At 45.7% G+C, this 12,452-nt stretch overlaps 1 protein-coding gene across 1 annotated transcript in view; it reads left to right on the top strand.

Moving 5' to 3' along the window:
- Frem1 (FRAS1 related extracellular matrix 1) overlaps positions 1-12,452 on the top strand; it is a 152,423-nt gene that overhangs the window by 98,163 nt on the left and 41,808 nt on the right. The window contains exon 24 of the mRNA XM_005352752.3: positions 3,218-3,482. Coding sequence (XP_005352809.1) covers positions 3,218-3,482 — 265 coding nt within the window. The remainder of the gene's footprint in view (positions 1-3,217; positions 3,483-12,452) is intronic.

The raw sequence follows: 12,452 nt of genomic DNA, 5'->3' as shown, positions 1-12,452 counted from the left end.
TTTAGCTATTTCCAAACTCTGCCTTCCTTCCCAGTGCTGAAGAGCTGGGTACTCTTCCTCCTCCTACAGGCGGCTATGCCCCTGGGAAAAGGGCCCTGCAATATTTTGACTTTCTTTGCTAATATTTGTTTGCTCCTCTTACTGCGTTTGGTGTGTTTATCACCGTTACCTCAAAGCATCTGCAAATTAGATTTTCATTTGAATTTACAATGGTATTTGAGTCTTTCATTTCAATTGGAGATAAACAGCTCAGTATGCTCAAAATACCAGTTTGGTTATTTGAAACAGAATTCCATCATCTTGGCACTCCTGACATTTTGGAATGAATAATCTTTGTCCCAGGGAATTTCCTTGTGAACTGTGGTATGTTTAATAGCAAGGCTGGCCTCTGCCAGTAGAAATCAATATGATCTTTAGTTAATGATAACCAAAGATGCCTCCAGAGTTTGGTCAGACAGATGGCTCAATGGTTAAGAGCATTTATTGCTTTACAGAGGACTATGTTTGGTTTCCAGTACCTACATGATGACTCACAGCCATCTGTAACTCAAGTTCCAGAGGATCTGATGCCCTCTTTTGGCCTCTGCAGGAACTAGCCACACACACACACACACACACACACACACACACACACACACACACTGAATAAATAAATGTAAACATAAATAAACTGCTTGGTGTTTTATTTCCCCTTGTTTTCTCAAGAGGTTTGTCTTAGTTACTTTCTATTTCTGTGATGAGATACCGTGACCAAGGCAATAGTGAAGCATTCAGTTTCCGAGGGTTGGTCCCTAACCACCACTGTGAGGAGCGGCAGGCAGATAAGCATAGTTCAGTCCCTAACCACCACCATGGGAGCCATGGGAGCAGCAGCAGGCAGGTGAGCATGGCTCAGTCCCTAACTACCACTGTGGGAGCAGTAGCAGGCAGTAAGCCTGGCTATAGAGCAACATCCAATGCTTCCATCCCATTCACAAGCACGTGGCAGAGAGATAGCTAATTGGGTTTTGGGTTGTTGTTTGGTTGGGTTTTTTTGTTTGTTTTTTTGTTTTGTTTTTTGAGACAGGGTTTCACACTGTAGCCCTGTCCATCCTGGAACTCACACTGTAGACCAAGCTGGCCTGAAATTCAAAGATCTGCCTGCCTCTCTGCTTTAGGATTAAAGGCGTGCGCCACCACACCTGGTGGCTTTTGTGTTTTTAATCCGTTTCACATATTTTATCTTTCTTGTTGGGTATTTGCCCCTTTGGTGCCTGCCGGTTGTTGAGGAAGGACTAGAATGGTGGAGCAGTTATGAGTTGTGCTTCTAGCTGGTGACTTGGAGCCGCTTCTGGCTCCATTATTATTAACACATAGCTTCTAGCAGAAGTAGCCCCTCCACACCCCGATTCTCATCTGTGGGTTGCCATAAAGCTCCTCCTCTCAGTATGCTGAGTGCATGGAAGAGCCCAGTCCTATGCCTGACGCCAAGCAGCCCTGCTCATTTCTATTATTTACTTATGGTGTGGTGTTAAGAGTTGAGCCTTGGTCCTTGGGCATGCCAGGCAAGCGCTTTATCACTGAGCTACATCTCTAACATAAAACCTTATTATTTTAGATGTGCTAATTTTTAATGGCTGTCCAGTGAATGAAACATCACCAGCGTGCACTAATCACTTCTATCTCGCACATTCAAATGCTCATCTAAGCATTTCTTAAGCATTACAAGCAGGTGTATTATAAAATGTGCCCTTGCTTCTTCTGTGAAGGGTTTGCTCAGTCCTTTTGACTCATCCTTTTCTTTAGTTAGAAAAGATCCCCACAGCAGTTAGTTTTGACTTGATTGCAGTTTGGCCTTTGTTGTTTATATTTGCCTTGGACGTTGTGTTAGTTACAGTCCCCGTTGCTGTGATCAAATACTAAAAAGCAATTTGGGGGAAGAAGGGCTTATCTTGGCTCACAGTGCAGGGAGACATGGTGGCAGGAACTGGAGGCAGCTTACTACCCATTTTGCATTCAGTGAGGAAATAGAAAAATGAAGACTGGTTATTGGCTTGCTTTTCTTTTTATTCTTCCTGGCCTCATCTCAGGGATGATACTGCCTACATTCAAGGTGAGTCCTTAGCAGCTGTACCCAGAGTTGTATTTCCATGATGATCCTAAATCCAAACAAGTTAAGAATGAGGGTTAAGCCGGGGCTTGGTGGCGCACGCCTTTAATCCCAGCACTTGGGAGGCAAAGGCAGGCAGATCTCTGTGAGTTTGAGGCCAGCCTGGTCTACAAGAACTAGTTCCAGGACAGACTCCAAAGCTACAGAGAAACCCTGTCTTGAAAAAAAAATGTGCATCACAGATAGCACATGTATTTAATTTAGGGAGTTTTGAGAATGGCGGACATGAGTGCTCTGTTTGCAGCATTTCCTCCCTTTCTGTTCCTCTCCAACGCCTTCCATTTCTTCCGTGTACCTCCCACTCCCTCTCAAATTATTGGTTCTTCCTCTTCAATCTCTATTGCTACATCCATATGCATGCAACCTGCTGAGTCAATTTAATGTCGCTCATGCATATGTGTGCTTAGGTCTGACCATTGGGGATTGAATAACCGTATCAGGGGCTCATTCCTGGACCAGACTGGTTCATCCACTTTCAACAGCTGTTAATCGCCTATAGGTGGATATTTGCCGTCTAAGGGTTGCACCTTGTGAGATTCCTACCATGCACATTGATTGGCATGTCCACTGATATTGTCTTTGCGGGACTTGTTTAGATAACTGTAGTGTTAAGATTTCGTAGGTGCAGCTACCCTCTCAGACATAGGTATTCTGATCATCCAACTTCCGGTGTTTCCGGCCCCTCTTCCACTATGTTCCCTGCACCTCAGACTATGGTGCAAATATGTTGGGGTTGGGTGCCACAAAGGCGGTAGTTCTCTGCCTTTTGAACAGTTGTGGGTTTCTATAATAGTTGCATCTCCTGCAAAAAAAAAAAATGTCTTTGACAATGAGTGAGAGATTTTATAGCCGAGGAACACCATTGGCTGCTTTTCTCCCCTGGCAGCTTGTATGACCCCTTTAACCCTTGGGGAGCCGGTCCTGAGGGAGGAGCTGGAGGAGCTGGATCCAGATCAGATCCACCCCAGTTCCTCCAGGTCCTGAGTCTGAAGTGTGTGGTATCTTCGGCAATAGGGGCATCAAGCATTTTAAAATATAAATCTTAACCAAAATCTCCTTGTCACACAGGTGATATTGTGATTCATGCAAAACCACTCGTGGTAGCCAAAGGTGACAGAGGTTCCTTGTCGACTGCCACTCTCCTGGCTGTGGATGGAGCAGACAAGCCCGAGGAACTACTCTACCTCATCACGTCCCCACCGCAGTATGGCCAAGTGGAGTACGTCCACTATCCCGGAGTCCCCATCACCAGCTTTAGCCAAATGGACATAGCAGGACAGACAGTCTGCTACATACACAAGAGCCGGGCAGCCGTCCCCAGTGACAGCTTCAGGTGAGCCCATGACATTTTTCTGAACCCATCCTTAAATGAATATTTAGGAAGAGAAAAGGAGTGAAGTTAGTATATTAGCAGTAGCCTTTGTGCTGTGTGTTTCTCTAACATCTTACATAGCTTCGGGATGCTTGAAACAATGCGATCCTTTAAAGGAGGGAACATGAGGTCCTTTCTGGCTCCCCAATAGCTGGGGTTTCTTGTTTCCTGACTGTGGCAAAAGTGAAAGCCTGCTATTAAAATGATAGAAGCATTTAATATCACCAGGGCTGGGGTTAAAAGCTAAGTGAGATCAGCAGATCTGTGTTCAAGCTCTTCTCTGAAAAGAACACAAAGAACCAAGAAGACTCCCCCCCCCCTCCAGAAAAGCATAGAAATGTAATTCCCCCTTTCCGACTGCATTTTTCTATCTGAGGAAAAGGCGCATATTAGCATAATAAATTTGGCATGAGCAGGCACTGCCTTTTGACACAACATGTTCCTGTAACTATATCATAAATCATGTTGTCACAAAGTGGATCATATTTCCCCATAGAAACCGGGTTATAATTGGGGACTGTGCACCTGCTCAAGGATTCAGCATCAAATAAATCATTGGGATGAATAACGATCTGGGGTGAAAAGGCAAAGATACAACACTAATGCAAATCTGACTTCATTTAAAATGTGGAAATTTGTTTCTAGCCTCATAAAGCAGGAGAAATTCTGAGGGTTGTGTCTAGCGATGGGAAAGATGGCTGGTTTGTGGTCTTGATAAAATTGGAGATCCAGGCCAGGCATAAGGACTGAGCAATCTTGGATTAGGTAGTGGGTATGTGATCTACCCCTGGCTTTCACCAGTTAGAATGCATTCACATATCTGCCATATATACAGGACTTCTGATCCCAGTAAGATGTTTACCATGTCCACTTAACCTCCCGGAGTGCACCATATGGTAACACGGGCATACTAAACTCCTGTGTTATCCAGTGGGTTATAAACTCCCATAAACTGCCACAGGATAGAAAGGTACCCCACTCCAATGGCTTCCTCCTCTGTCATATTTTACCTGTCTAAATTCCTGCTGTGGTGAACAGTCTAAGCATCGGAGAGGATGATGTTGCTTGTCATTGGAGCTTTCAACGTGATTCTGAGGGGTAGTCTAGATTAAGTCCAGTGTTGAACAACAACAAAAACATCAACAGACAGGAATCAGTACTTCCTTTTATCACTCTGTCTTTCCTCCCTCCATCCCTCTCTTTCATGTGTGTGTTCCTGTACGAGTGTTGCACATCTGTTGTGTGTGCAAGGGCATAAACACGTGCATCGCAGAGAACAAGTCTGGATGTTGTTCTTCAAATGCTGTCCATCTTGGTTTTCAGACAAGGTCTCTTATTAGCCTTGATCTTACCCAGCAGGCTAGGTTGGCTGGCCAGCAAGCCCAGGAAGCCTCCTGTCTCTCTCCCCAGCACTAAATAACCAGAGCAGGCCAGTACACCCAACGTTTTTTATTTGGCTTCTAGGGCTCAAGTTTAAGTTCTCATGCTTTCAGACCAAACCTTTGCTAGCTGATGCACCTCTCCTGCCCCCTCTGTCTCTTTAGAGATGTCCTAAAACAGGAAGAGAATTATTTAATGGAGCGATATCTTTACTGAATCTGTGTTTCAGCATTGCTGGGCATGAATGAAACCGTCCGAAGGGAGAGCTTCCTCACCTAGCTGGCTCTTGTGTTTAAGTGCCACGTTGCCATGGTGAAAATAGAGGCTAAGAGTCGTGTATTGCCTTTGTGACTAACAGCTCCATGGGCTTCATCAAGTTACCCAACCACTTGTATTGTTGCTCCTTCCACGGGCCTGAATAGTGATCATTGTACCTGCCAGACAGGGTCATGGCGAGGCCCGAAGGAACTAGGCATGTGATGTTGTACAACAACATCTGGCGTATAGGAACACCTGGGCGAGCAGTGCCTGCCGTTGTTGTACCGGTGTTGCTGTTGTTATTGAGTATGTTCTTCCCACAGCCACAGTCTCACCTTCTGTCTTTGCAGCGGCAAGCAGGATTATGGAGGACTATGGAAGGTTCAGGGAGAACTGGTGCTTGCTCCTTCCTCTCTTTGCTAAGGGAACTGGGTGCTCCTTGGTCTAATGCATGCCTATCAGAACCAGGGCTTTTGATTTTAGATGGATTTCTGCACCTTCTTGCTTTTCTCCATTCCTGCGTCTCTAGCCAGTGCCCACAGGACTGTCAGCTCCAGACATTAGTGGTTGGCAGAGGAAGCAGGGAGCTGCCTGGGGAACCAGTGAGTGAACGCACACAGATGTAGGGAAGTGAGGGCCAGGTGAAAAGATGGCAAAGCCTAAGCCCAAGTCCCTTACTTAAGGACTAGTGATCCTATGACATGCTTAACTCCTATCAGCAAAAGCAGCCTTAGCTGGCCTTTTAAAGCTAGCTCCCCTAGAACTATCTTCTTTCTTTAGCTCAGCAGGGAGTTACCTGGGAGCAAAATCCAAGTTCTTGGGCCTTGTGCTAGTTTGGGTAATTTCAATCCCCGCTGTAATCTGTCTTTGAAAGCCCTTCAAGAATCTGATGCCTCAGGAGCAGCATCCTTGAGCTGGCCTAGTTCGCTGCTATGAGTGTGTTCTGAAGGTCTGTGAGGATTTCCAGAAGCCATCCCAGGTCCTGCTGGAGACAAAGAGAAGAGGGGCTGGTTCCAAAGGGCCCTGGGGTCCTCACCTCAGTGTGCTAATTGGACTTCAATCTGTTTTGCTTCTTGACATTCTGTTTCCTACATGGGTTTTGTACACTGGGTTTCTTGGAAGGTTTTCGTCAGCAGAAATCGGGGGCCTGATTGTCTAGAGCCAGGGACTGGGTCTTAGGTGGTGCAAAGGTGTGAAACTGTGGTGTTGCTGGAGGAAGAAGCCACATGGAAACCAAGGACTGGAGAATGAGAAGCTGGCCCGCTGGCTCACTCACTCCTCAGAGTGGTCCCCAGGGAGGTCAAGGATTGGTGTGGCTGTGCCCTAAGAGCTCTGCATACTTAGGTTCCTCTCTTTAACAAAGAATACAAGCCCCGGTATCTGTGCCCTTGAGGAACATCTATACCCAAGATTTAAAAAATTGTTTCCTTGTACCTATTTTTGTAGCACTTATGGAATTGAGACTTTTAATATGCAAATATTTCTAGCTTTTGAGTTAAAAAGTTTCTTTCTAAATACATTTACTTAAATAAAAAACAGTTAAGCAAAAACAAACAAACAAACAAATAGAGCGAAACAGCAAATTCTGAGAGTGAAGATAGTACAGGCTTGTGGGCTTCACCAAGATGGCCTTTGAGTGTCTCGGGATTAGAAAACAAGGCTTCAGGGAGAACACAGGGGCCAGAAGTGTTCATGTTTTCCAGCACCTTCATTTACCTGTGGGTATGCTCCTCTTGTCTGAACACCCACATCGCCTGGGGCTGGGGCCAGACACTCGCAGTCTCTCTGTCTCCCAGGCCTCCAACCACCATCTTGAGAATAATGTGCTTCTTACCAGTTTGTGCACAGAATCCTAACGTTCCAAGAGGCAAAGGAAGTCACCCAGTTGACAATAACAATCGCGCATCAGAACTCACTGGGGGGGCTGAGAGCTTATTTCAAATGAAGTATTCTTTGCGCTGTACCTTTCTTGTGTCAAAAATTTGTGGAGACTCTGTTTGTGCAAAGGAAGCCCCTCCATGTGTCGCTCTGATCTGGGGCCAGCAGTTTTACATATTTATAATGGAGGAGCCTCGCATCTGCCCAAGATCCACATTTTAATCTTGTCATTTCGCTCACCCAATCGCAGGCTGCCGTGTTGTTTGTCAGGTGGCTCGGAACCAAAGCTGAGTGCCTGTTTTAATGAAAGTGTGATCATGGCGCTTTTTAAAAATTAAATATATGCAACCAATCTAATCACCTAAATTTATGTTGCTCTCTGTTAAATTTGGCAAGGAATTTGGCTGGGTAAAAGGGATGAATTCTATGGTAGGAGAATGTTTCCCCTTTCTCTTTTTAATGTAAGATGTGGCAGCCTTAATTAAATAGGGCTTAATGGTTGGATTTTACCTTCTGCAAAAATATTTTGTGAATCATAAATTTCCCCTGCATTGTTTGGTGCTGCTGGCCTGGAAGAGAGATTTGGCAGCCCACGCTAGGACAGATGACATGGAGCGATTAGCAAGCTGACTTCAGCTGCTGGCGGCTGGGTCCTGAAAGAACATGTTAATGTCCTCCATTTTGACATGCTGGCTGGACTTTTTTTTTTTTTCCTGAGGAGCTGGCGCTATTTATGATTCCATTTTTATCTTTTAAATGCCATGACAGATGGCAGATTCTTCAGCCAACTCCATTGCCAGGAAATGCAGGAAGCTTGACAGCATTGTGGTAATGGTAAAATCAGACCAGGCAGACACCCCCAGATGAATCCGAAGTCATTTCCCAAATTTCACGAGGATGCTGGTCATCCTGGCAGTGTCTTTTCCCCGGGAGGCGGGTACCAAGGGAAATCAAACAAAATGGACCTGCAGAAGGAGCTAATATTGCCATACGGCCAGTTCTCTAACCTCGGGATGGACGCTGTTGACTCACAGAATGTGTTTGCAAGGCTTTAAGGGAGGCCTGGGCGAGTCTCTTCGCTAGCCTTTTGCAGGCGAAAACTGTGTTGACCTTGTTCGATTGCTGTGCTGGTTTCGCTCTGATGGGAATCCAAGCAGAACCGTTCACTCTGTCTCTCACCTTGGCGACGCTTCCCCGCCAGTGCGGGGCGTCCATCATTATTCACAAAAGTGGAATGATGTATTTGACTCAGTCATGTCTGGAAATTGCATCTTTTTTCACCCCTGACTTATTAGCTTTAGGTCAATGCAGACAGCTGCTTCGGTGGCCCAGCTGGGAGCACTGGCCTCAGTAAATGTATTTCTTACTCCTCCATGGTCCCTGGCCTGCTCACCCTCATTCCCATCTGTCAGATGGCGCATTGCCTATTCCCCAGGTGGTCAGATTCCCCGGCATCAGGAGGGGAGGTGTGACAGGACAGTTCCAGTGTCCTCACAGAGGTCATGGCTGGCCTTGACACTGAGCTTTGAAAACCTGTCTTCAGACGACATTTTTTCAGAACCCGGTCTCCAGTCAAATATTAAAAATGGCCACCTCAGAGGAGCCAGTGACTCACCACGGCTCACGCTGAATCTTGTTGCTTCCAATGGTTTCACCTTTTCTTTTTGCTGCCTTCTTCCTTTTTCGCTACTATTTAACAGCCCTTTAATGGGACACGAACTCTACGAGCAGTGGTAATATTGAGACTGCGTACCACGAAGCTGAGGATATGGCGCAGCTGGTACAAAAGGTAGCTCTGCGGGTGTGAGGAGCTGACTAAAAGCCCAGAACCATGGCGCACATCTGTAATCCCAGCGCTGAGGAGATAGAGTCAGGCAGATCCCTGGAGCTCACGCTCTGCCCACTGTTGCTAAATTCATGAGCTCCAGATTCAGTAAAAGACCTTACCTTAAAAAAGAAAAAAAGTGTAGAGAGAAATCGAAGAAGACACCCAGTGTCACTCTGGGCGTCCACATGCATGTATGTGTGCATACACATGTCCCACATATAAGTAACACACCCACAGGGGCACACACACACACACACACACACACACACACACACGGAATAAAATTTAAGAAAATTAGGAGTCTGGATACCTTTTGGCCTAGATTATTATTTTTTTTTTTTTTTTTTTGGTTTTTCGAGACAGGGTTTCTCTGTGGCTTTGGAGCCTGTCCTGGCACTAGCTCTGTAGACCAGGCTGGTCTCGAACTCACAGAGATCCGCCTGCCTCTGCCTCCCGAGTGCTGGGATTAAAGGCGTGCGCCACCACCGCCCGGCCGGCCTAGATTATTGTTATTGTTATTGGTGCTAAGTTATTGATGACTAAGTTAAATACCTCAGAAAGCATACTTGATGCTGAGATATGGTAGGGGAATAGAGAGTCATTTCACCTCAGAAAGGGGGCGGGCAGAATGAAGGGGTGAGCATATTTCAGAGGAATAAACAGGGAAAGAGGCCTTGGGTACACAGAGAGTGCGTCTCCCTTCTTTCCCGTCCACTTTGGGCCATTGGATGGAACTAGAAGAGAGGAGCATTGCTGAAGTAATGGGGAAGCAGAGAATGCAGTCGGTCCTGTGAGAAGCTTCATCAGAGAGGTGGAGCTCAGCACTCATCACCTCAGAGCGCTTCTCCCTTGACCTTTGGAGCTCTCAGCAAAAAAGTCCAAAGAATGCACAGGAATTTTCCTAAGTGTACTTGTTTCTCATCAAAATTATTTGATAATACTTCATGTTTAACCAAGGAAGATTTCTAATTCCTAGACAATTTATGAATCAAAGGTCCGTATTTACCAAGAAAATACAATTACTGGTTTTTTGACGTATAATTCTCAGAGCAATTCAGGGTCTTTCTTCAAATTGTATACACTGGTGTGCCAAGGAAAATGACATTCTTTATAAACTTAGATTGGAGGAACAAGAAATTTTTACTTGATTTCATTTAGTTATTTTAACTTAGATTGCTTATTCTATGGGTCATATCTTATTTTCCTTGTAGCCAATCTCTTCCCATACCAGTGACTAGCTAAATAAAAAGCTCAAAATCCTTAGCCTCCGCCAAACCTGAGAGCTACAGTAACATCTAGCCTGGCAATAAGTGTCCATAGGTACAACAGTGGCACAGATGTTATGGGAGTAGCCAGTTGCTTTCTGATTGGATTTAAGTCCCAATCCACTAGAGTACAATTAATGGAGCCCCAAATGTCGGCCCCAAATCATGCCTGGCTAGGTCATCGGCCCTAGGGGAAAACCTGCTACAATTATTCTGCTTCATGGACAGAGTCATAAACCACCCACTGAGGTCTCACCTTATTATTGATAGCTGGTTTAAACTCCCGCAGAAAACACATTTTGTGTGTAATCCGTTAGGGAACAGAGAGCCGTTTCGCTTGAGGAGTAGTGGCAGAATGGACAGCTAGTGTATCTTTCAGTCCTCACCAGAGAGCTCCCCGCCACACCCCAAATAGATGATGATTAACACAGACCCGCAACCAGTCAATCGTGGGCAATAAAAGACCGTGGAGTGCTCAGTTCCAAACAGGACATTGACGTCATCCCTCTCCCCTATGGCTCAGGCCGCATCGTCACAGACTGGTGCAGGACGATGGTCACGAAAGACTGCGGTGACACGGTATTTGCTGGGCACGGCACAGAGGGACTCCCAGCAGATGTGACTGCGTGCACTAGACCAAACCAGTCAGAATACCAGGATGGTTGGGGAGGGGCTCAAGAAGTCCCACCCCTGGCTAAGGAGCCATCAGGAGTTGATGGCTGCTGAAGGAGAGACAGTCACTTTTTGTCACGGCTGTCGGCTCTAAGAGGCTACCCATTCTCTCGTCGACTGTCCTACATCCAGGTACCACTGAGTGAACTCAGCTTAAGAAGAGCACATGAAGTCGGGAGAGAAAAGTAGTGGAGGAATAGAGGGAAAATTAGAGGAGGGGGAAGGGTTGATTCGATCAAAACACATTCTAGGCCTTTTAGCATCACCTTCAAAGCAAAATCTGTGCTCAGCCAAACCTGTCTCCCTGGGCTTTCTGCTAAGTATACTTTTCCCCCCGAGCCTTTGCCCCAGGAAGACTGGTTTTGCAGCCTGCTTTCAGGTTCCTTCTTAGTCAAGAATAAAGGCTCTACCCTCAGATCCTGAAGCCTAAGAGTTAGTCCATGGAGGATAAAGAATTTCCTAGTCAAATATGTCAGGCTTGTAAAATAAATGCCATGCTTTCCCTAGTTGAAACGAAGAGATTTTTATGATTTAATGTCAGATTCCAGAGACATACATTATTAGAAATGTCTGCACCAGTACGTTAACACTCCACACTTTTACCTCGGTGGAGCATGCATCCTGCATATACTTCAGCGGATGCTAAGAGGTCACTCTCAGGAGCTCTCAGTACCTTCGTTCCTTTGGTCTGGGGTAAATTTGTCAATCTCATTTTGCAGTAGTGAATTTCTAACTTTTTGGAGTTTTAATATTGTGTCTTATTTACATAAGTTCGTAGTCTCCTTCCTCTGCAAACACCATGACCAGATGCACTTTAGATGAAGAAAGGACATATTTGGTTTGTACTCATAATTGAGGGAAGTCAGGACAGAAACCCAATCAAGAGTATGAAGCAGAAACCAAGTGTGGTTGCTACTTCCTTTACTGGCTCTCTCTCAGAGACTCAAGCTTAGCTGGTTTACTATATAGCCTAGGATCACATGCATAAAGAATGATGCTGCCCACAGTGGGCTACATCCTCCTACATCAATTTATAATCAAGTTGCCCCCCCCCAAACATGCTCACAGGCCAACCTGGTCTGCACAGTCCCTCACTGGAGACTCCCTTCTTGGGTGATTGTAGGTGATGTCAAGTAGACAGTGAAAGCTAACTAATATAGTTCTTGCTATTCTTAAATTTCTTTAAAGTAGAAACAGTGTGTTGAAATGTTATCAGAATCTGGTGTTGCTGTGTGCCTGGCTGCAGGGAGTAGAATAGCCTTAGTGATTGCTAGAAGAAAGCAGACATTGTAAGAGATCACATGTCATTTCAACTTGCTTTTCAAAGTTGGCCACTGTACTTAGGGACTACAACTCTTTCTTTTGAGGGGGTTGGGAGGGGTTGGTTTTTTGAGGTAGGGTTTCTCTGTGTAGCTTTAGCTGTCCTGGAACTCTGTAGATCAGGCTGGCCTCGAACTCACAGAGATCTGCCTGCCTCTGCTTCCTGAGTGCTAGGATTAAAGGTGAGCACCACCACCACCCAGCCGTACCTCAACTCTTGATTTGTTGTGTGTGGGCTGTTGAGTTACTGACTTAAAGCTGTGAGAGCAGTGTATATGGAGTCAACACCCTGGGCCAGCGCTGCCTCCAGCCTCCTGTCTGCGCCCTCCA

Source organism: Microtus ochrogaster, chromosome 10 (assembly GCF_000317375.1).
Source record: "Microtus ochrogaster isolate Prairie Vole_2 chromosome 10, MicOch1.0, whole genome shotgun sequence".
Classification (NCBI taxonomy): domain Eukaryota; kingdom Metazoa; phylum Chordata; class Mammalia; order Rodentia; family Cricetidae; genus Microtus; species Microtus ochrogaster.
Note: the sequence above shows the minus strand (reverse complement) of the source record. Positions and strands in the feature narration are given on the sequence as shown.